Source organism: Carassius carassius, chromosome 27 (assembly GCF_963082965.1).
Source record: "Carassius carassius chromosome 27, fCarCar2.1, whole genome shotgun sequence".
Taxonomy (NCBI): Eukaryota; Metazoa; Chordata; class Actinopteri; order Cypriniformes; family Cyprinidae; genus Carassius; species Carassius carassius.
The window spans coordinates 13,321,398-13,345,251 of record NC_081781.1 but is presented as its reverse complement, the minus strand read 5'-3'; the positions used below and the strand labels follow the sequence as shown (position 1 = coordinate 13,345,251).

At 36.2% G+C, this 23,854-nt stretch overlaps 2 protein-coding genes across 4 annotated transcripts; both read right to left on the bottom strand.

Moving 5' to 3' along the window:
- Positions 1-1,306: 1,306 nt before the first annotated feature.
- On the bottom strand, positions 1,307-9,543 carry LOC132106786 (ankyrin repeat and SOCS box protein 2-like). 3 transcript variants are annotated; one of them, XM_059512774.1, is made up of 11 exons: positions 9,398-9,543; positions 6,962-7,235; positions 6,145-6,264; positions 5,324-5,493; positions 5,058-5,227; positions 4,620-4,851; positions 4,375-4,546; positions 4,169-4,219; positions 2,088-2,649; positions 1,848-2,001; positions 1,307-1,758 (listed from the first exon to the last, which is right to left on the bottom strand). In XM_059512774.1, the coding sequence occupies exons 2-11, from the start codon at positions 7,225-7,227 to the stop codon at positions 1,613-1,615; spliced, it is 2,043 nt and encodes a 680-aa protein (XP_059368757.1). In that variant the 5' UTR covers positions 7,228-7,235; positions 9,398-9,543; the 3' UTR covers positions 1,307-1,612. The 3 variants fall into 3 exon arrangements, with proteins under 3 accessions (XP_059368757.1, XP_059368758.1, XP_059368760.1); XM_059512775.1 differs by lacking the exon at positions 4,169-4,219; XM_059512777.1 differs by lacking the exons at positions 6,145-6,264; positions 6,962-7,235; positions 9,398-9,543 and adding an exon at positions 5,597-5,940.
- Positions 9,544-13,405: 3,862 nt separating this feature from the next.
- Positions 13,406-19,193, bottom strand: LOC132106785 (ankyrin repeat and SOCS box protein 2-like). The gene is made up of 10 exons (XM_059512773.1): positions 19,098-19,193; positions 18,594-18,818; positions 17,537-17,659; positions 17,044-17,213; positions 16,812-16,967; positions 16,489-16,734; positions 16,206-16,377; positions 14,618-15,185; positions 14,293-14,446; positions 13,406-14,196 (listed from the first exon to the last, which is right to left on the bottom strand). The coding sequence occupies exons 2-10, from the start codon at positions 18,809-18,811 to the stop codon at positions 14,045-14,047; spliced, it is 1,959 nt and encodes a 652-aa protein (XP_059368756.1). The 5' UTR covers positions 18,812-18,818; positions 19,098-19,193; the 3' UTR covers positions 13,406-14,044.
- Between the last annotated feature and the right edge of the window lie 4,661 nt (positions 19,194-23,854).

The window sequence follows — 23,854 nt, the reverse complement described above, 5'->3', positions numbered from 1 at the left end:
TGTTGTGTAGGCCTACTTCATCCTTTTTGCCTCTTGTCTCCCTGCACATGGGGCAAAATACATGAATCACAAGATCAGCAATACTAGATATTCAAACCCACATTTAGCCCAAAAGGGCTAAATAAATGAAACTCAAATAGTTAACACTTTATTGGTAGATTGATACTGATAAGTAACTGGTTGGATGTTGTTTAAACATTAGAATTGTCACTGTAACTTGTAAAGCACTGACTGAATCAATGAAATTCATTCCAATAAAAATTAAATAAATAAACAAACAATAAACAAACCATCAAAACAAACAAACAAACAAAAAAATACTAGAAGAAAATACTAGAAGAAAATGTACATCTGACTAAGAAAATAAGTAAATTAAAAATGCTAAACTATACACATAAGCATTAAAGGGTTAGTTCACCCAAAAAATTAAACTTGTCTATCTTCTACTCACCCTCGAAGCATCCTAGGTGTATGTGACTTTCTTCTTTCAAAATAATCCAATGGAAGTTAAAAAAAAAAAATTGTCCTTGCTCTTCCAAGCCTTTCAATGGGGGTAAGTGGGTGTTTGTTGTCAACAGTTCAGAAGACATGAAATAAAGTGCAGAATTTGTAATAATACGTCCCTCACATGGCTCTGGGGGGTGAATAAATGCGTTTTTGTAATATGAATATCCAGTTTTCAAACGTAATAAACACTTTTTTTCTAACATCTGCTGACTGTGGGACACGGAAGATGGAAGATGTATGAGTTGCATGCGTGCGCCTCTGGGAAATGTAGGAGCAAAGGAAACAAAGTTTCCTTACTTTAGCAAAGGAAAACCAGTCTCCTCTTGTGTTATTTTGAAATCCTCCAACATTTTTCTTTACAAATCCTCGTTTTGTGCTTCTAAATCGTGACCAGCGTTTAGTTTTTTTTCCTCTCCATGCTTGTTACTAACTACGTCTTCTGGTTCCCCACAGTCAGTAGAAGTGAGAAAAAAAGTGTTTATTATGTTTGAAATCTGGATATTTATCTTACAAAAACGCATGGATTTGCTAGAGGGGGGCTTTATTCTAACCCCTGTGCTGTGTGAGGGATATTTTATTACAGATGCGCGAACTTTATTTCACGTCTGCTGAACTGTTGACAACAAACACCAGCTTACCCCCATTGAAAGGCTTGGAAGAGCAAGGATAATTTCTAATATAACTCCGATTGGATTATATTACAGTACATACACACACACACACACACACACACACACACGCATATATATATATATATATATATATATATATATATATATATATATATATAGAAATTACTGTTTTCTGTCACTTTTGGCTTTCATGCCATTTAAAAAAAAAGCATATAGAGACAAAATAAAGTACGTATCTACTAAATCTATCCAATACATGTTCCCTAAATTCTGTTTATGACTCATAATTACATATAAACATTTATGGCATTTTATTAAAATATTAAGTAGTGCATATGTGCAAATACTGACTCAGAACAAAAGCCATTTTTCCATAATTTAAGCTCAGTGCAAATTCTGCAAACAGATGAGTATGATTTTCTAATGGCATTGTTCTCTCTGTGTTCACTATGAGTCAACATTCAAAAGCAGGCTTAAAATTCTTGCTCTCGTTCTTGATGATTTAGGAATTTGATCAGCCTTGGAGGAACTGGAAGCCTTTGAATCTTCTTCAGTCTCTTGATCCCGAGCAGTTTGCGGATTTTCAGTCTGCAGAGCTGCATGAGTGGGCGTGGAGGCGCTGCAATCAGAACCAGTGAATGAATACACAGGTGACTGAAATCATTTGCATATATGAATAATTTAAGTAAAAGCTATGGGTGCACATACTCGCTTTCTCTTTGATGCACTGCCACCCGTGGTAACTGTCCAGATGTTCAGTGAGTCGTGCACAGAGTTTCACATGCCCAACATAGTCAAGCAGCACGTCTATAATCGGTCCTGCCCAGCGGGAGTAGTTTTCGGTGGAGATCATCTCACAGAACTAGTAAAAAGTGGTGGAAAATGTGGCAATATACAATTCAGAAAAAAATATTACACTGTATCTAGAATTGGCTTCAGGCCACTCACCTGAACACAGGTCTTTTCTACAACATCATCTGAATCATATCTCGGATTACGCCTAGTCTTTATAGGTGGATGAGGATTGCTGCCATAATTGCAATTGAAACATGACAAGGCATCACAGCCATTATCCATTAGATACTTCAGTAAGGTCAGATATTTCATGCAGAACATAATACTTGCTGGAAAGGTAGTTGGATGAGTTGAGATGTAGGCATTGACATTAGCACCATGTTCCACCAGCAAAGTCACTGTCTGGATGCAACCCTGCCTCAGGGCCACCAGGAGCGGATTTAACGCGTCCAGGTTTGGATTAGCACCAGCCTTCAGGAGCATGGTGGTAGCATCGATATTGTTGTTCATGACGGCAAAGTATAGAGCTGTGCTGCGCCGATCTTCATACATCATAGAACGATCTTCAGACAGCGTGGCATTGACGTCAAAGCCGGCCTCGATTAGGGCTTCAAGAATATCGTTTCTGTTGCGCTCTGCTGCTAAATGGAGGGGACTGATACCTGTACGTCTCACTCTGGCCTTGCTTGTGGCTGGGATCAGCATGGATATGATACTGAAAATTAGAAGTTGTTTGTTCTTGAGTGATATCTTGCTAGTGTACACCTAAATACTCTTGCTCTTGTCAGGTTAGAATTTCACTATTAGGGTGAAATGTCTATTATGAGATGAATTAATTATACCATAAAAAGACTAGTAATATATAGATATATAAACCTTTGAAAAGTTTGTTTGTAGTGATTAGCAATAATACAATTATAGAGGAACAGTTCTAGGGTTGGGAACCGAAATCATTTGTGTAAAAAAAAAAAAAAACGGAAGGGAGTGAGTAAGGTATGGTGCCCAGGAGATGACATGGTTGGTTCACATGGTTGGAAAGTTTAGTGCAAGTGTGAGTGCATAATATTTATTATTATTATTATTAGATTGTATTTTATATTCGTTTAGATTATTTTTTTTGCTTCGTTTCCATCTCTTTACTTTACGTTCTGAGCATTTTTGTAAATAATAGCCTACTGTAAATGGCTGACATGCAAATCGAGCTTTGATTATGCTGACGGTAATTTTTGCTGGAATGCAGTTTAAATTTAAGACATATTTCATTTTATTTTGGCTAATTAATAGACCATAATTATAAATACTATATTGTTTACTTGAGGAATTAATAATTCATATAGTTTCATTTCTAAATGAAAACACAACACGCTCATTTATCATGACATCATGTTAAAACTTTATTGGCATACAGTAATTGTCAGATAAATTATAAATGAGTGTGTTGTGTTTTCTAATAAATCTACAATGTGAAACAGAAAGCGTGAATATGAGTTCAGTTTTTCTAGTGAATCAAAAACAGCGTAGTGTAGTCCATTTCCTAAACAAATAGGTTTTATGAGTTTTATGAGTTTCTTTTCCGTGAATCAGAAACAAAATATGTATTCTGATTCCTTCTAATAAATGTAATAAATCAAACATATACAGCTTGGAGCTAACTGTGGATGACTGTAGTCACAGTGTGTAGTTAAAGATACAGTACACCTTAAGCGTAGTCAGTTTGTTTTGTTTTGTTTTTTCTCACTTTTGCCTTTATTAGGATAGGACAGTATTTAGACAGGAAGCAAAGTCCGTCAGCTGGGACTCAATCTTGGGACACCCGAACTGCAACAGCGCTCAGTTTTTTAAACAGTTAAACACACCTAATGCAATAATTGTAACACATATTTATTGCTTAACAATACTAAAATACATTTTAATGGAGCTGTTAAGGAATTGAAATAGTTAAAAGGAGCCGGAAGCCAGGATCATCAAATTCTTTACGATTCCCATCCCTAAACATGTCATGCTATCAAGAATTATGCTATGGGATGATTAGTTTTACTGTTAGGTGAGAAAAGACCCTACACGCAATAAACTAGAAGAGTTATAACATGGATGTCAGAAGAAAGAGCACTTATCTGAAATGGTATTTTGCAAACCATTTGCTCTTACTTGAGTTAGCTTGAGTTGAGGTTACAGGTTACAGGATTAGCACCCTCTTGTCACAGCACTGCTCTAAAGCACCCATTGAGACTTACTTAGTTGCCCTGACATTTTTGCAGCTATTCCCGAAAGTGAGGAGGTCTTTGCTGAAAATTAATGCAAGATTATGAGATGACTAAACCTTAACTCTTAACAACCAATGGCCTTCGCATATAAATAAACTGTGACCTGAAAAAATTCCTCCCAAAGCAAATTCATTCATTCATACAAATTATTTATTTAGTGAATTCTGAATTCATACCTGTCATTGCCACGCTGGGCAGCAATATGAATTGGCAACAGTCCTGTTTTGCCTGGCTTGTTGGCGTCTGCATTTTGAGATAGAAGAAACTCTACAATGCCCTCATGACCATTTTTACAGGCCTCATACAGCGCTGTGGCTCCATCTGCAGCCTGACTGTTGAGATCTGCACCTGAATGATGCATTACATGTCAGATGCATTTCATCACAAAGCAACAATGGAAGAGAAACAAAAATAATGTTACCATTTTTTAAAAGCATGCGAAGTGCATCCACTTTTCCACTTTGGGCAGCCACAAAGATAGGAGTGATTCCATACATGTTGGGTATGCTGAGTTTGGCTCCAGCTTTCATTAGCATCTCACAGATTTCCACATTGTTCCTGCACACACTCTCATGGAGAGCGGTCCAGCCTTGAATACAGTTCTTATTCACAGATGCACCGTAATTCAGTAACATGGCAACCATCGCTGGGTTCTCCTTTCACAAGCTACAGATATGTATAGAAATGCTAAGTTTTCCATAACACCACTGAAGGCCATATTAAAGGAAGAGCAGAACAACAAAAAAATCTTTTTTTTTTGTGAAAAAATGATGTGGCTCTAGGCTGGTAATATAGGATTTTAAACTTCAAACTAGATAGATAGATAGATAGATAGATAGATAGATTATTGAATGTTGACTAATACGATATTACCTTTGTAAAGGGGAGTCTCCTTCTCCTTATTTGTAATATCAGGATCAGCTCCTTTCTCCAGAAGGCACTCCATACATGCAAGATGTTCCCTGGTCACAGCTATCATTAAAGCTGTCTGCTCTTTCAAAGTGCGCTGGTTGACCATCCCAGGTTGAGCTATAAGAATAGAATCCATGATCAAAGCCCGAACAATCTGATAGAACTTGGCTAAATAAAGTTTAATGGAGTAATTCTCAAATGAGTGCACTCTACCTCTCAAAATAATTTTAATACATTGATCTTGTCCATAATATGCCGCCTCATGCAAAGGAATCCATCCATCTTTATTTGGTTTAAGGAGGTTGCACTCTGGTTGCTTAACCATCAGTCTCACTGATCCCACATCTCCTTCTGAAATTGCCTTAACAATAGGCTCAAGCTCCCTAAAGAAGAAACTTCTTTCACTTTCATACATTTATTGGTGCAGATAAGATCTTCATTACCCCTCTCATATTCATAAATGTTAAAACATATAACATATATTACCATTCGAAAGTTTGAATTCTTATGCATCACAGCTTTTTTCAACATTGATAATCAGAGATGTTCCTCGAGAAGCACATCAGCATATTAGAATGATTTCTGAAGGATCGTGTGACATTGAAGACTGGAGCAATGATGCTGGAAATTCAGCTTTGCCATCACAGGAATAAATTATATTTTAAAATATAAACAGTCCTTTTAAATTGTAATATTATTTCACAGTATTACCATTTTATGTATTTTTTTATAAACAAATGTAGCTTTAGTGAGCATGACATTTATTTCAAAGACATTAAAAAAATCTTACTGATCTAAAGGTTTGAAATGGTAGTGTATATTTTTATGCATTTGGATTACTGTACAGTATGGTCATATATAAAACATATTTACTTAATAGCTCTAGAGACTTAAAATATTTTATTAATCCTTTATATTTTTTATTATATCATATTCTATTTATGATAGTCTTTTCAAACACACCACACTTTTCTGACACATATGCTTACTAATGAGCACACATTGTCATGTGTAATCATTGTGTAATCACTCACTCTTCAGACTCAGGGGCGACTTGCATACTTCCATCATATTTTCGGTAGGCCACCATTCGCTTGCCATAACCAGTCATAAAGTGACTTACTGAAATCACATCCTGTGTATTTATTGTTTCTCTGGACAAAAAAAGCAAAGAGTTGATATGAGTTAAATTAATGTTGCATTAGATCTCTAACTATTGCACAATCACTGGGCTGCCACTGAAAGGGGATGGGATAATTTTTTTTACCTACACTATTTTAAAATTAAATTACTTACGTGATATGTTTGCAATTAAAAAAAATCTACCACTGGAAGAGTAGTTTTGAAGTCAGATTACAGGGGAAATTTGAACAAGTGGATTGAGGCACAGCAAAGGATAGCGTCTCTATTTTTATGCATGGTGGCATGTGAACTAGAACTACGCTTGCTCCAATGTTGGCCTCTGAACGAAGAGGAACAGGTGTGAAGCAGTTGTGTCAGTCATCGGAGAAGATGCAGTAGGCATATGTAATTGATATTGTGACCCTCCTTGTGAGATGAATCAGCAAAAGGACATTTTATGTGGCAATACATTGATGTGTATGTTTTGATAGGTTTGATAAGTTTCCTGTATTGCATAAATAATATAAACTAATTAGCTGTTTAAAAGACAAATTTAGCTTGCTGTGTAAGTTTGATGTTTGCTGTGTAAGAAAATAAACATGTTGAATATGCTCAGTAAAGGTCAATGTGAGTATGATGTATTAAGCACTGCTTATTTTATACTCACAGTGAGAGTTTGATTTATGACCTCACTTCATTTCAGGTTGAATGAAGCACATCAAACTGTACCTGGGTGGATTGGCAGGACACGCAGCTGGTTCTGTCTGCTGCTGGGGACGATGTGATGGTGGAGCTCGGCGTGGGCCTGCTGGCCTGTTTAGAACAGGGCTCTTTGAGTTTTCAGTGCCTTGCCCAGAGTTCTGGGCATCAGAGATGCTTCGCTCGATTGCCAGCTGCATGAGCTCATCATCAGACAGGTTGCTATAGAGACTGTAGTCAGCAAATTCCAGGTTGGAGTCTGTGGCACCCAGCATGGACACATGGCCGGCTGCCATGATAGATCCTGGGACAATCAAAACATGATTACTATAATTGTTTAAATACATTTTCTTCCTCGTTAATCTATACTCCATACAGACAGTGAAAACAGAATTTTACAAATGTAAATGTATTAAAAATAAATATCAAATTTACTAATTGCTACGTTGCTGTGTGATGTTCAATAGTGGTAATATCCTTGCTTTCTATGGAGACTCAGAGAGCACTCAGATTCCATCAAAAATATCTTAATTTGTGTTCCGAGGATGATTGAAGGTCTTATGGGTTTGGAACAACATGAGGGTGAGTAATTAATTACATAATTTTCATTTTTGGGTGAACTATCTCTTTAAAAACCGATATTATTCAAAGTTCATACAATCCTCATCAACAGAGACATTGAAGGGGTCATATGATGCAATACAATTTTTTCCTTTCTCTTTTGAGTGTTACAAGCTCTTGGTGCATAAAGAAGATTCTAACACACCCCCACATGTCTACGTCACAATGTGGTAAGATTTGCATAACACCACCCAAATGTCCACGCAAAGAAAGAAGGTGTAGCTTTTATTCTTGCTGTTGCCGCCAGCACCATGTTGTGGAAAAGCTGTGTGTTTCGTTGTAAAAGCAAAACTACTTTGTTTGGCCTTCCAAAATAGGACACAAATATTTAGATGTGTGCAATGCATTTTTACGGAGGATGAGGACTATTTCCTGTGAGAGTAGCCAACAACACTGTCTGTTTCTATAAAGTGGGGCAGTTTCAACTTTGCAAGGACAGTCTGGCGCTTCTGACTCACAACCTGCAAGTACGTTTACATATGTAAAGGATTTGTCACTGATGATTCAGACGCGAGTTTTGAGCCGTGTGTAGAGTAGAGCTTGTTGTTTGTAATTTCTCTGATCACAAATGCAGACATGGATTTATGTTCATGCGGCGCAATACGCAACATGTAAAAAGACAGTATACAGTAATTATGTCTCCACTGGATGCAACAAATGGCTCATATGAAATGAGTTTTATTGTTTTTGTCTTGTATCACACGACACCACAGTATGGTGAGGGGCGTAACATTTCCGTCACACGCTTGAGGCATTCGGCCAATCACAACGCACTGGATAGCTGGCCAATCAGCGCACACCTCGCTTTTCAGAAAGGAGGGGCATAGAGGATAAACAATAATATACAGCATGTGGAAAATAATGTGTTTTTTGAACCTTAAATTGCATAAACGCATTTCATTACACCGAATACACAAAATAATGTTTTTTTAGCATTGTCATACTCATATGACCCCTTTAAAACATATTTTAGGCTTAATATCAAGGAATGTGCATTCTACACAAGTAGTACTCCAAATAAGTTTAATTATAATTTTTATACCAGTAAGTATTGAGTGATATGTCAGTAAATATGTCAAAAGTCTTGAACTGTACTTTGTATGAAATAAATGTATTTTAAACATAGAATATAAACAATATTGTACAAATACATTTGTTTTTATTGTTTTGTGTTTTAGTTTTAAATGCTTTGTGTGTGTGTGTGTTGTGTGTGTGTGTGTGTGTGTGTGTGTGTGTGCGTGTGTGTGTGTGTGTGTGTGTGTGTGTGTGTGTGTGTGTATTTTCAAGCCTCATTGAGAAAAGGTTGCCATAAAATGCAGAAAATAACTGAAGAGTCAGTCACAGGAAATTTATAATTTATAAGTTTGCACATACATACATTTACCCTCAAAGGGATAGTGCACCAGAACTAAAAACTTTTAGACAAGAATAATTGTGCCACAAAATAAGATATTTTAAACAATGTTGGTAACCATTGACTTCCATTGTATGGACAGAAAAATAAAACCAAAATAAATAAAAAACATGCAAGACATTTCTCAAAATATATTTTTATAGAAGAAAGTCATACTGGTTTGGAACGACATGAGGGTGAGTAAATTATGACAAAGTATTTTTAGCATAAAAAAATAAATCGTACAATTAAAACTTTTTAAATAGAAGGGTAAATGTGAATTTAAAATAAAAGATCATTTGAATTAAACTAAAGAGTGTTATTCATTACCACTGCTTAAAAAATTATCCTTCTCAACATTTTTACAATATTAAGGCACCAGTGTATAATGCACCTTCATCCAAAACACACAAACACAAGCCAGAACAAACACCAAAAAACAAGCTACTTACCACTTCAAAATGTTTTACTTTCCTTTTTCCCTTCTTTAACTACGTGTTTCCAAACAGGAAAGTTTGTATTGTTTATTCCAATGTCTAGTGGCACACTTGACACTTGCTTGCACAGGGACCTGTTTGGCTCTCTGCAAATAGAGGCCTTTAACTGTCACCCCACACCCGACTGTTTAGAGTGCATTCTGAGTACACGTGATACACAGTATGCCAAGATCAGCCTCTTAGCTATTGCTGTTCTTGAGGGGTTGCAGACCTGGTGTAGATTATATAAAGAAATCTTTGGGCTCTAGTGCAATGAATTGTGCTTCCAGAAAACATATTAGCTGAAAATATCCAATACAGATTATTTCTTTATTGAAGTAGATTTATACAGATAAGTAAAAAATAATTTAAGTGTGTAGTATGTATCTGGTAATAATAGTTGGACTTCCCTCTACACATTGGCTTTGTTAAGTCAGTGCCTAACTGGGTTAAATTGTTTAGCTGTTTTTGCTGTGTCAGGTTACAGGTGTGTCAAGGCTACGAGACAAACACTACATAGAATAGCATTGTGTGAATACTTTATTCCTTATTTATAGATGAAGCAGTTACGTTAAGGTCAAGTGGACATATCAAGGTTATAAACTCATTTCGTACTCTGTTTGGGCTGATGTAACTGTGATCCCCTTTTAGTTGTCATTGTGTATAATGGATAAATAATTTGACAAAGGTTATCAAATAAGCAAGAGGGTTGTTTGTGTAACACACTAGGTTAGTCTGCAGATTTGCACCTTCACATTTGTGTGAGCTTGTTTCATCATAAGGTCTTCCGAGGGTCAGAAAGAAGACACCTCAGTATTTGTACAGACACCAGTGGAATTTAAATGTTGTGACTATTAAAAAACAATCTTGATTCTGCTTGACATTTGTAAACAATTTTGTTGAGTCAAGTAACCTTTATTTATATAGCGCTTTTAACAATACAGATTGTGTCAAAGCAGCCTTAAAGTATTAAATAGAAAAATAGGACAAGTCGTGGCCTAATGGTTAGAGAGTTGGACTTGCAATCGAAGGGTTGTGAGTCTGAGTCTCGGGTTGGCAGGAATTGTAGGTGGGGGGAGTGCATGTACAGTGCTCTCTCCACCCTCAATACCACGACTGAGGTGCCCTTGAGCAAGGCACCGAAACCCAACTGCTCCCTGCGAACTGCAGCATTAATGGATGCCCACTGCTCTGGGTGTGTGTGCACTTTGGATGGGTTAAAAGCGGAGCACGAATTCTGAGTATGGGTCACCATACTTGCTGTATGTCATGTCATTTTTTTTTTCACTTTTTCTCCTGAACAATGTTGGTAGATTACTCTAGAGTTTGGGCACTAAATAGGAAAAGTATCTGCCGCCCGCAGTTTATTTTGAGATTCTAGGTATTATCAAATTGCCAGAGTTTTGATAACGCAGTGGACGTGGAGGACTATAGTACAATAATTGCTCATTCAAATACTGAGGTGGTAAACCATTCAGGGCTTTATAAGTAGTAAGCAAGATTTTAAAATCATCTATGAATTAACATCTATGAATTAACATTTCTGCATTTGACATTGAGAGCATAGGTCATAATTTTGATAAATTTTTGAGATGGAAAAATGCAGTTTTACAAATGCTACACGTGGCATTTAAAGTAATATTCCTGCCAGCCCAAGACTCGAACTCACAACCCTTCAATTGCGAGTCCGACTCTCTAACCATTAGGCCACCATTAGGTTACTAACTTATGGCGAAGAATTGACAGAGCAGCCATAAAGTGTAAGACAGTGATATAGGTTATTACATATAGAGGTTTTAGGTCCAATAATTAACACGTTTTTTTTTTTTTCAGAATTAAGCAGTAAGAAACTACTCATCATCCAGTTTTTTATATCGACTATGCATTCCTTTAGTTTTTCAAATTGGTATGTTTTGTTTCCTGATAATATTTCCCAAGGGTAAAGCATTAAAAGTAATGGCCCTAGTACTGAGCCTTGTGGTACTCCATTCTGCACTTGTGATCGATATGATACCTCTTCATTCACTGCTACGAATTGATGGTGGTCAGATAAGTACGTTTTGAACCCTGCTTTGAACCCTCAAGATAATGTTGTGGTCAATAGTGTCGAACGCAGCACTAAGATCCAGTAGCACTAATAGATAGATAAAACTATGATCAGATGATAAGAGCAGGAACTCTCTGAAATCCACACAGATACCATTTTTCTCTAAGAAGGAATATAATTGTAAGGATATTACCTTTTCTAGTGTCTTTGACAGAAAAGAAGATTTGAGATTGATCTGTGTAATTAACTAGTTTTTTGGGGTCAAGTTGTGTTTTTATGAGAGGCTTAATAACAGCCAGTTTGAAGGTTTTGGGGACATATCCTATTGACAATGATGAATTAATAATAGTCAGAAGAGGATCTATGACTACTGAAAGCACTTCTTTTGGAAGCTTAGATGGAATAGCTTCTAACATACATGTTGTTGGTTTAGATGATCCTCTAGTGGAGACTGAGTGGATTTGTTTCTCAGGGTATCTGAGGGTATCTGAGATGTGATACTGTGGCTGACGGCTGCATGCTTACAATTTAATCTCTAATAGTATCGATCTTGGAATTAAAGTAGTTTTGTAAAGTAAAGTCTGTACTGCTTCACTGTTGGTAAAATGTCAACACTTTTGATGCTTTATTTTTCATTAATTTAGCCACTGTATTGAATAAATACCTGGGGTTATGTTTGTTTTTTTCTAAAAGAGATGAAAAGTAATCTGATCTAGCAGTTTTAATGCTATTCTGTAAAATAAGATAGACGGTTTTGCTTGTTTAGCATTAGCGTTAATTACATAATGTTTAAAATTATTTATTATTTATTATGGCCAGTATTTGTTACTCTCGTGAACACGTGTTAAAGACTCAAACGGAAGAGAAAAAATTGTTGAATAAAGATATTTTGTTTTCTTTGTGTACAAAAAGTATTCTTGTAGCTTTATAAATTCTGTCACATTAACTATTTGAACTATGTCCTTACTACCTTTCTATGCATTGAACGTGCCAGTTGCAGTGCTGTCTATGCAAGGTCAGAAAGCTCTCGGATTTATTCAAAAATATTTACATTTCTTTATTTTTGAAGATGAAAGACGTTCTTACAGGTTTGGAACGTCATACGTATGAGAAATTAACCCTCTGGAGTCTAAGGGTATTTTTGGGGCCTGGAGAAGTTTTGTCATGCCCTTGTCAAGCAAACAGAAAGAAAAACTTGAAGAACAGTCTCGCTGCGTTGTCTTCTGTGTGGGCGTATTCAAGCCGCGTTAATCGACTCCAGAGGGACAGAATTTTCATTTTCGGGTGAACTATCCCTTTAACTCTATATTTATTGATTTATTTATTTTTTTAAAAGGACAAGATTACAAGTTCAGAGCAAGAATGTTAGGAAAGGTTATGTTTACATGTGTTTGGCTTATTGGCTAATTATAGAGCTTATCTAAACCACAGTTACCTTTATGAAAAAAAAAAAAAAAAAAAAAAAAAAAGAAAAAAAAAATGAAAAAAAATATGCACATCATATAGTAGTCTGAGATTCTAATGATTTATGTTCAGAATGAAATTTGATGTGTCCTAAAGAGATGTAAATGTACACTGATCATAAGACCTTTGCTGGTTGCCAGTGAGCAGTTTTACCTACCTTTAAAGGCCAATTCATACTGTCAGATTTTGTCTGATTAGTGTGTTACACCTGTCAGCATCTGTTAACATTGGCCAGCACTTCTTTTCAATAACTGAAAATGTTGAATCAGTGTTTGTTGGGTCTTGGATGTCTGAGAAGTGACACATTTGTCTGGGTCTGTCGGCGCACTGTGAATTGGCCTGAAGTTTTACTGCAGCTGGTTCACTTTACCCTGTTGCTTATATGAAGTTTATAAAAAACTTGTGATTTTGATGACCAGCTCAAACTCCTCTGTCACACAGCAATAATAGTTCAACAAACATAAACAAAACTGTGGAGATGCGAGAGTTTTATTTCACTGCAAGTTCACAGAGACAGTCTCAAGCCCATAGAAAACACCACAAATTTACAATAATACTGCAGGATTTACACAAAACTCTAAGCTTAAATTCTGCTTGGAATCTAAAAAGTTAAATCACTGTTAACTAATTTACAAATCTAATTATGTGTACAGGACATCTTCATTATGCTAAGCTCTAATTTTACTCAGGAATCACTGTTAACTAATTTACAAGTGCAGTTTGTCTTCATGATATTATAAATTCATATTAGGTGTTTAATGCATAGTGACTTATAGTCACATTATAAAAAGCCTTAGTGTGCAACTAAATGTACCTTTTAGTTATGCACCTATGTAAATAAAATTACATATTGCAAAACTGAAAGCCAGCACTTCACATGCTGCAGTTACTTGTGTGCTTGTTCTGATATTTTATACTCTATGTATACTATATACATTTGAATATTATTTTATTTACATGTATTGAAAATAATTAGCCATACGAACAGAAAAAATATGCTAAATGACTGTCAGATCTCAAGCTTTTAAATGTAAAATTAATTACACTATGCCTGTCACAAAAGGATTTAAAGCAGCATGTTCTGTAAACAATTAAGTATTGCATGCTGTTCATCACGGTATATTTTCAAATGATTCCAGTTCATAACTCAAAAACTTGAGCAGTCTCCCTGGTAGAGGAAGAGCACTGATTTGCCATAGTCTGTGAATGCCCAGTCGCTGACGAATCTTGAGTCTGCACAGATGCATTAGGGTGCAAGGAAGAACTGATAAAGAGAGTGTTTGGGTTTCAGTTTAGTTCCATTCATTTGTAAAAAATAATTCAGTTTTGCATTAAAAGAGATTATAAAGAATATTCTTACCTGATCTTTCTTTAATATGAGCCCAATCTTTGTTGCTTTCTAGAAGTTCAATTATTCGAGAGCAGAGTTTAACATGACCCACATAGTCAAGTAATGTGTCTATGATGGGTCCTCCCCAGCTGATGAATGAAGGAGAAGAGATGATCTCACAAAACTGTAAATAAAGAAATACAAATTATTTAATTAACTAAAAAAAATTTTTTATACATAAATAATATTTTCTTTTATTTTTTGAAAGAATAATAATAAAATAATTATATAAAGCATACAGACAGTTTTATAAGACAATTTTACAAGACATTTTAACCTAAAAAAAAATCTATACCTCTACACAGTATCCTGGTTCATCATTTAAAAAATAAATTGTTTCTTGTGCATTTCGTCTTTGTTTGATGGGGGGATGAGGATTACTGCCATATTGACAGTTAAAACATGATAGTGCATCGCAGCCATTGTCCAGCAGGTAGTTCATCATCACTTTGTACTTCATACAGAAAACCAATACTGCTGGGAAGCTGGTAGGATGAGTTGGCAGCAGGGCATTGACATTAGCACCGTGCTTCACCAGTAAGGTCACCATTTCCATATTTGCTATCCTTACAGCCACCAGCAGGGGGTTGAAGATATCCAGGTTTGGATCAGCACCTGCTTCTAACAGCATAGCAGCAGCCTCAGTGTTTCCGTTTATCACAGCTGAGTACAGAGCCGTGCTACGATGATCTTCAAACATATTTGACCAATCATCTGACAGCTTTACGTTGACATCATATCCTCCCTCAATTAATGTTTCTAGAACATCATCTCTGTTACGTTCTGCAGCCAAATGAAGAGGACTGATGCCGGAGCTTCTAACTTTGACCATGTTAGTTCTGGGGATTAGCATGGCAACAATGCTGAGAGAGATGAGAAAGAGTCATATTTATTTCTTAATCAGTACTTGAATTAAAAAGAAGGCATAAAAATCTGCATACCTTGGCTTAGTAAAACATGTGCACTGTTACTGTAAGGGGTTAATTTAGTGATAATGACTGGCAGACTGTCACTTTCCACTTATTACATGGTTATATGCCAATTAAAGAAATACATGGACATAAACTGAAATTGTTTTATAATTTTACTGATAGGTTGAATTATGATTGAGCTTCTGCTAAAAGAACAACAACAACAACCACAAAAAAAAACTATTCCATTACAATTTAGAAAACATATTACGTTTGAAAGTGAAAGTGACGTGACATTCAGCCAAGTATGGTGACCCATACTCAGAATTTGTGCTCTGCATTTAACCCATCCGAAATGCACACACACAGAGCAGTGAACACACACACACACACTGTGAGCACACACCCGGAGCAGTGGGCAGCCATGTATGCTGCGGCGCCCGGGGAGCAGTTGGGGGTTCGATGCCTTGCTCAAGGGCACCTAAGTCGTGGTATTGAAGGAGGAGAGAGAACTGTACATGCACTCCCCCCACCCACAATTCCTGCCAGCCCGGGACTCGAACTCTCTAACCATTAGGCCACAACTTCCCTTTGTTGGAGCCATTAGTTCACACTATTTCAACTTATTTTTTTTAATACTCATGTATAACATTTGAACAGTGGAAAACTACATTACCCATGAAACTTCAAAGAATGCTCCACCAATCAGAGAATCGAAGGGAGCAAAGCAGCATTTTTATAGCATTTGCAATGCTTTATGGGACTGTAGTTCTTTCCCTCATTAATACACAGACTTGCACCCTTGTGTCTTAGCTCCTTTATAAAATATATTTTTTTTAAGTGTGTAATGTTGTGCTTCACCATATAGCTGTATGCTTTGATTCATGCAAATCACTGAACACCATAATTAAATATTCCAAAGAGCCATGTTACAATGATAAATATGAAATGAACTGTAGTATGCCCTCTAACCTGTCATGACCATTCTTTGCCGCAACATGAATAGGAAGTAATCCAGTTTTGTTGGCTTTGTTAACATCAGCTCTTTTTGACAAGAGTATCTCAACAACTTCAGCATGACCATTCTTTGAGGCCTCAAACAATGCGGTTGCATCATCATTTGCCTGGGTATTTACATTACCGCCTAAAGAATAGATCAGTAGGTCAATGCTACTAGAATAAAACTGAGTAACTAATACTTTTTTATTTCTGTTTTTCATCCAAAAAAATTTTTATTAAAAAAAAAAAATCTTACCTTTATACATTAGGTAGTTAAGCACATCAACAGCACTACACTGAGCAGCCGTAAACAGAGCGTCAATGCCATAAACATTTCTGGCCCACAGCTTTGCCCCTGCATTTATCAACATCTTACAGATCTCTAACTTTTTGTTCCTCACTGCTTCATGTAGCGGAGTCCCACCTTGAACACAGGCTTTTCTTGGTGAAGCTCCAAATCTCAAAAGAAGCTCCACTGTCTCTTCATTAGCTTTCTCACATGCTGTAAAAATCAAGAGTGATTATTCAGACCACTTTCTGGTCACTCGTTATTGAAAGATATCGTGCTAAAATGTGTACCTTTGTACAGTGGCGTCTCCCACTGGTTGTTTGCCAGGTTAGGATCAGCTTCTTCCTCTAAGAGGTGCTTGACACAAGAAACATGTTTGCGACTCACGGCCAGCATGAGCGGTGTCTGATTTCTGTTTGTTCGTTTGTTGATTGTATCTGGTCTGGCTGTGGGAGCAATGGAATACAACCATGATTTTTGAGAATGTGATTCTGGACATGATAAAAATTATTCATTCATCACCTTTGAGCAAAATCTTAAGACACTCCACACTGCCATAGTATGCAGACTCATGAAGCGGTACCCAGCCGTCTTTATTGGGTTCATCAAGAGTTTTAGATTTTAAATGAATGATGTCTTGTAGAGCTTTTGCATCCCCTCTCCAAATGGCAGAGAGAAAAGGGTCTAAATCACTGAAAGAACAAATATGAAAACAAATATTAAGAACAAGAATCTTAAGGGCTGTTATCTCAGTGGATGATATGAATATGAATGATTTTGTTCACAATGTACTGTATGGTAATCCTTGACCTATTTTTATTTTCACCGATTATTTCTGTAAGTTACATTCTTATGCCAGTAGGTGGTGATATGTGACAAGTTATGAGCAAGTCATTGACTCGTTCTTTCAAATGATTTGTTCAAAAACATTAATTCCATTCAGGAAGGAAACAATATGGAACATTCGGAAAGTGGAGGGATATTCAGAAAAACAGCACACGGTCATGCCACTCACTTCAAAGCCTCTACTTTGACCCGCAGGTGTCCATTGTGCCTTGTCCAGGCAATTACCTTTTCTTGGTCTTTACTGAAGAAATGATTGTGAACATTTCTGTCAATTTTTCCACACACATTCTCACTGAAAGGAAGAAAGCAACAACGTTTTTTATATATTTGCAAACAGTGGCGTAGCTAGAGTTGTATTTTTGGGCGGGCACTAGGCTAACTAACAGACAGAGTCCAAGTGTGATGCAAATCCAAGCCCAAAGTTAATGTAGCAATACTGTTTATGTTATAAACCAGGAAGGCGAGATAATGGATATCACACAAGCAACGTGCAAACTTTGCGCAGGCATTTTATGCTGGTGAACCTTTTAATCTCAGTCAATTCACCAGAAAGTGAAAGTAAAAACTTATGGATCTTTAGGCATCTGACGCTGCATAACAGTCCATATTCTCTCAGAGATTAAACAAATTATTATGCTGATAATAGTTTTAAAACTGTTTAATATTAAATATGTCCTTAATATTTCTCTTGTGGCCCAAACATAGGCTACTGAAAAAACATATTTTTTGTTAAACAGTTTTTTTTTTTTCTCGGTGCTTGAAATAAAGATTCTCTTCATTTTCATTGATGATTGCAGTGTTAATAATTTTAATTATAGGCCAATAATTAATTGTATAGCTAATAAACCTGTTTTAAAAGACATTTTTAAAAACATTCTCAATGAGCAGTAAGCTAGCCTAATCTTTTATTATCATCGCAGTGCGTCAGTTATCCGGTGATGCACTATGAAATTAGCCTATTGCGGGGCAAATTAAGTGTAATATTAATTTAATAATATAAGTAACGTAATAATAATAGGCCTAATAAGAAGAAGAATGTAATAGGACCTTATTGGAAATGGCAAATGCTCTTAATATCGCCAATTAGAAATAACTAAAGAGTATACAATTATTTTATTCAGGAGCAGGACTGGACACCAATGTTCCATGGCATCGTTATAAAAACCCCATGTAAAAACCTTTATTTTTAGAGTTTTGTTGTACATAACAACAGGGAAAGAAATCACCTGGGAGGGTTTTCCGAGTTAGGGTTGCATGGCGGTTGTTGTGTAGCTGGCTGTGTGTGGGCATGCACTTGTCGATTCTGCCATGGAGTTACATTTGTATCAGCTAGACTTCGTTCAATAGCTAACTGCAACAGCTGTTCTTCAGACAAGTGTGCATAAGCACTGAAGTCCTCCAGGTCATGTTTTGTTGTCATTGAAGAAGCCATTGCTGCTGCCATTTTGCACCTGTGATAGTAAAATGCTCAGATATTTGAAAACCGATGAACATTCAAATAACATAGTTCTAATCAATCACACAAACTGTCAAGAGAATAAATTAATAAAAAATTTAATAATATAATATAATAATATAATAATTACATAACATTTAATTAAAATATCTGGTATTTTCCAGGTTTTGCCATTGAAAAAATTGTGTTTTTCAACTGTACACAAGTTCCTTTACAAGTCCTAAAAACATCATCACTATAATTCATCACTACTATCATTGAGAAATCCACCTACCTTTCTACAGGAAATCAGTAATTATATGTTGAATGTGGTGTATGTGGATCTTCTCCTTTATCTGTACAGCAGTTGTTGCTGAGTGCTTTATGAAGAGTCTCTGAGAGGTCTTGACTTCATGTCATGGAGTGAATAAGCAGATTGTCTTATAAATATATCTGCCTGGCTTGCATGTGATTCATTAGAGCATGTCTGGCTTCGATGTGACATGATCTTCCTTGCATATGGGCCAAGAGAAGAGGAGATCTGTTTTGAAACTGGGAATATCACTTTTTCCCTGAAACTAGAAAATAACTTTTAATCCTGAATTTGTTATAAATGATAATGAAGTTGACAGCTCTTACAGCTTGGACTTCATTCAGTGGTTAAATATGCAAAACAACAGGAATATATAAATATACTGTATACAAATATGTTTCATGCATGTGTGAAATAACACATTTCTTTATAATCTCTTAATTTGCAGAATTCGTTTTTTTTTTGTTTTTTGTATGGAACATTATAATACTGTAAACGGTACACACTCAGAAGAAAGGTACAAAAGCTGTCCCTTTAGGGGTAAATAAGATACTTTACTTTTGTACCGTATTTACCCAATAAAGAGAACATATAAGTGCCTTATAAATGCACTGTACATAACAGTTTTTTTTTTTAAAGGATACCACCCCAGTGACATCTTTTGAGCTGTAAAGACTTACATTGTGTCCTATAATGAACAGTCAGGCTTCCTATACACTGTTCTGCACTATACCATGCATTATTTATATAAGTAAATATCATTATATGGTCTAATGCTTGAGTGACCCAATTTTCAAGACAGCTGTCTCTGAATGCTGGCATGTGCTAGAAACCTCTCTGTGACACTGTAAACATCTCAGATGGATACCCATACCACTTGACCTATTAAATGACTCATCTGTAGCAGTGTAGCAATGAAGGTCTGAAGCTGCAAAATAGTGCAAGTAATAATGAAGATTTGATCCAAACATGCAGTTCAGTCTGCATATTGTTGGTATTCTATGTACGCAAATGCTTTTGGTTTTATTACCATTTCCATACAGGAGCTGAAAGTTTTATACTTTAATACATCTTAAAGAGATAGTTCACCCAAAAATGAAAATTTGATGTTTAGCTTACCCCCAGGGCCACCATGATGTAGGTGACTTTGTTTCTTCGGTAGAAGATTTTTAACACAAACCTTTGCAGTCTGTCAGTCTCATAACTGAGGTGAATGGGAATCACGGCTAAAATAAAAAAAAAAAAAAAAACATACACAAACAAAACCAAATTGTGTAAAATGTGTAAAGACACAAAATGATTGGTCTGTGCAAGAAACTGAAAAGTACTTATATCGGGTTTTTTTTTTTTGCTCTGATTCACACAATTTCCGAACTGTTCGAACTGTACTAAAAGCATCCTCCTGAGCGCGTTCTCAAGCAGGTACGTGAGGCATCATCTTCTTCTAAGCTAGAGAAGAGTAGTTCACACATATGTGAAGTCTTTAATTTTTATATATTCAGAGTGGCTTACAGATATTTTCAGATATCCAAGACTGCACATATTGAGATGAGAATATGTATACAGTTGACAATTGTAAGTCTAGCAGTAATGTAGGAAACTTAGATCAGGGGGCTAAACATGGATTCTAAAGCAGCTTTTCCACTGTCGGGCCAGTGTGAGCCAGTCCTTTAAATGGACTGGGTCGGACTAATAGCCTGCTTATTCAGTCGAGTCTGTTTCTGTTTATTTAAAATCACAGTAGCCTACAGTATATACATCACATTTAGAAAGAATGATAATTTCTATATTTTTATAAAAGCTTCCGAAAAAAAAAGCATTGTTATATTTTTATGACAGTCTATGCGGAGCTAAACTCTCGAGACGAGACTTATGACAGATAGAATAGGCCTGTGTTCCGAAATAAATACACGATTGTGATAGAGAATAAGAAACTGACATCTGATTTCTTCAAGTGGTTGCATTTACAATGTTTACTATGTTAACGTTAATGGGTAGTAGCCTGCATAGTCTATTTCTGCCTTGTATGGTGATTATAATTCATATCAGATCAAATTATTTCAAACACTCACTGCTGACTGAAAGTGAGTTTTGAGCTCAACTTATTTTTAAAAGTTTTTAGTGCTGGTGTTACAGATGTTAGCTTTATTAAATGAACTGTGGCACAGATGCTCTCCAGATGTGGAGAAACTTCATTACCACTCCTTTACCCCCAGCTGGCCCACTTTGGCCCAAGGTTTTCGTCAGGCCAAAAAACCCGGGCCATTGGCCCCGAGGAAGCACCGACGAGGCACGATCAAGCTTCGGAAGTGACAGTGGAACCGCGACTGGCACTGGCATGCACTAGCATGCCTGCTTTTGGCCCGGCAGTGGAGACGTGGCTTAAGAGATCCCAGTGGTAAGGAGACTAAACCTTTCCAGCTGGCCTGATATGACCTGTTATCCAAGAGGGATATAAACAAAGACAGTAAAGATCTCTAGAGGCCAGACTGGCATTTAGCAGTTCCTACACACTTGTGCTTATAAATACGTCTGTATATTATGTAGAAATATCCTGACTCTTGCATGACTTCTACAAATCAGAATGATAATTCAGTAGATGTTTTACTGACTTATTGAATTTTAGCTTTTGAAGACTGACAGTTTACCACCTGGCCCTTGTGCCAAATTTGATTTATAACTTTGAAGAGCCAGACTGAGACTTACAGCAATACTTACATGTAAACAATATTGAGACTTACTGTCGACGCCACGTGGGGTGTGGGGCCTGAGGGGGTCTGGCCCATCCACCTCGGTCACTGTGCTCCCTCACCTCTGCATGGTGTCGTCTCCATAGTGGGCGCCCTGATTTTAGTCTATGAGGCAGGGTACTGCCTTGGGAAGGTCTCCCAGGCTGATAAATACACAGATTAAAAGCAAAATGTTTTCATTGTGGTTTGTTATTAGCAAAAATATACAGTTATATATATTTATTTATATATTTTTTTGTTTAGGTTATGCAATGCGAAAAAGAACGGTAGGCTACTGCATTTAGAAAGAATTCTTATCAACAGAATTCTTATTAACTTTGCTATTATTCCTGAATTTTCAAACTGCTAACACTTTGCACATTCGAATTATGCCTTTACTGTATGACCAAAAATGATGGAGTATGATCTTTGTCTTTGATTGCGCCAGCGCCTCACTTCGCACGCTATATGCTACTGCTAGCGCAGTCATTTACTGTGCCGTTCGGCATGAGCACCGGTCCACTGTGGTATATTTTTGCTCATTATGATATTTTTACATCAATACTGGAACTACAAAGCCTATTTTACCTAATAAATAGGCTGATAGTTAAGCTTCATATAGGCTAAAACGCGAATATGGACACATTTGGATTTGTGCATGAGGTAAGCCCAACTTTACCTTATGGTTCGTTTTAAATTTATTTGTTTTGGATTGTTAATTGCTAAGCTTGTAGTATTATATACTGCACATATATTTATCCATTAGAATTATATATTTTTAAATTCTTGTTCTGTTCTGATACGGCAATTTGATAATAGCATAGGATTTGTTGTAAAGTGAGGGGAACTAAAATATCCTAAAGTGTTCATAATGTTGGCATAACAATAAGCCTGCCCAGTATTATTTCTGAAAATGCAACTTATACGAGACTTATCTTTTTTCATTCCTCAGAAGAACAAAACAAAACGAAAAATGTAGGCTATTTTTAATGTATTATTAAAAGCAGGCAGCTAACAAAAATATGTGATTAATAGGTTAAAATTTGTTACTGTGGGTTAACAAATTTACATCAGGCTTTTCTTTGGTTTCCCAGATAGCAACATAGTCTGGGCCAAATCTGGTTTTAGGATATATAATTAAAACAAAAATCATGCTTATTTATGACATCAATTTCTAGGTCTATACATGATTTTTTTTTTTTTCAGAAATGGAAGTAGCTTAAAATGTTATTGTGTGTTTGTAATTGTAATATTTTTAGCTATAGGCCTATACAGCAAACCTACAGAGCTTCCAGTAGGTTTTTTTATGGAGCTGTAAACACGGGAATCTTCGACCGCATGCAATCGTTGACCAACACCCAATTCATATATCAAACTAGGCTATATGTTATTACATGTTACATCAGATTACAGAGTATTTTATTTACAGGTTTCGTGTGTGTGTTTATCCCGTTTTTTTCCGTTGCATCTGAAAATGAGAAAATTAGGCCTACTTTCAGAAACATTTTCAAATCACCTCCAAGCCTTGCAGCAAAATGTCCATCCTTTAAAAAAATTAGGTGCATTGTAATGGCAGTAGGCCTGTTATTTTATCAGGAAAACATGCAGTAATATGATGCTGTGCTACACAAATAAACATGCAGTAATATGATGCTGTGCTACACAAATTGTGCTAAAAATTTGCTACAATGTTTTTTAAACTGTAGTACTGTTACACTACTGTTGTACAGTATATGTTATATATTGCACTAGTCCACAACTACATTTGAATGAAGTATACTTGAAGTCCACTGTAGTGCAACTCCAGTAGCATACAATTGCAGCTGAAAAACAAATGGAAAAGGTAAACATTTGGCCAAAAGGAACACAGTAGTAGTAAAGCAGGCTACTATTATGCATTTCACGTTTGCAGTATTAGTGTGGTTAAAAATACAGTGCCACTGCCAAGTTACCACACCACACTTAAAAAGCAATTCTAGTCCTACATCCCTTCAATAGTTTAAATGTGGC

Bases quoted from the DNA above. Each gene is read 5' to 3' on its own strand.
- LOC132106786 (XM_059512774.1), bottom strand. From the start codon at position 7,227: ATGGCAGCCGGCCATGTGTCCATGCTGGGTGCCACAGACTCCAACCTG. The intron at 2,650-4,168 runs GTAAGTCTCAAT...TCTAATTTTCAG, and splicing joins AAAAATGTCAGGGCAACTAA to TATCATATCCATGCTGATCC. The intron at 2,002-2,087 runs GTGAGTGGCCTG...ACTTTTTACTAG, and splicing joins TAGAAAAGACCTGTGTTCAG to TTCTGTGAGATGATCTCCAC.
- LOC132106785 (XM_059512773.1), bottom strand. From the start codon at position 18,811: ATGGCAGCAGCAATGGCTTCTTCAATGACAACAAAACATGACCTGGAG. The intron at 16,735-16,811 runs GTACACATTTTA...TGATTTTTACAG, and splicing joins GGAGACGCCACTGTACAAAG to CATGTGAGAAAGCTAATGAA. The intron at 14,447-14,617 runs GTATAGATTTTT...CTTTATTTACAG, and splicing joins AACCAGGATACTGTGTAGAG to TTTTGTGAGATCATCTCTTC.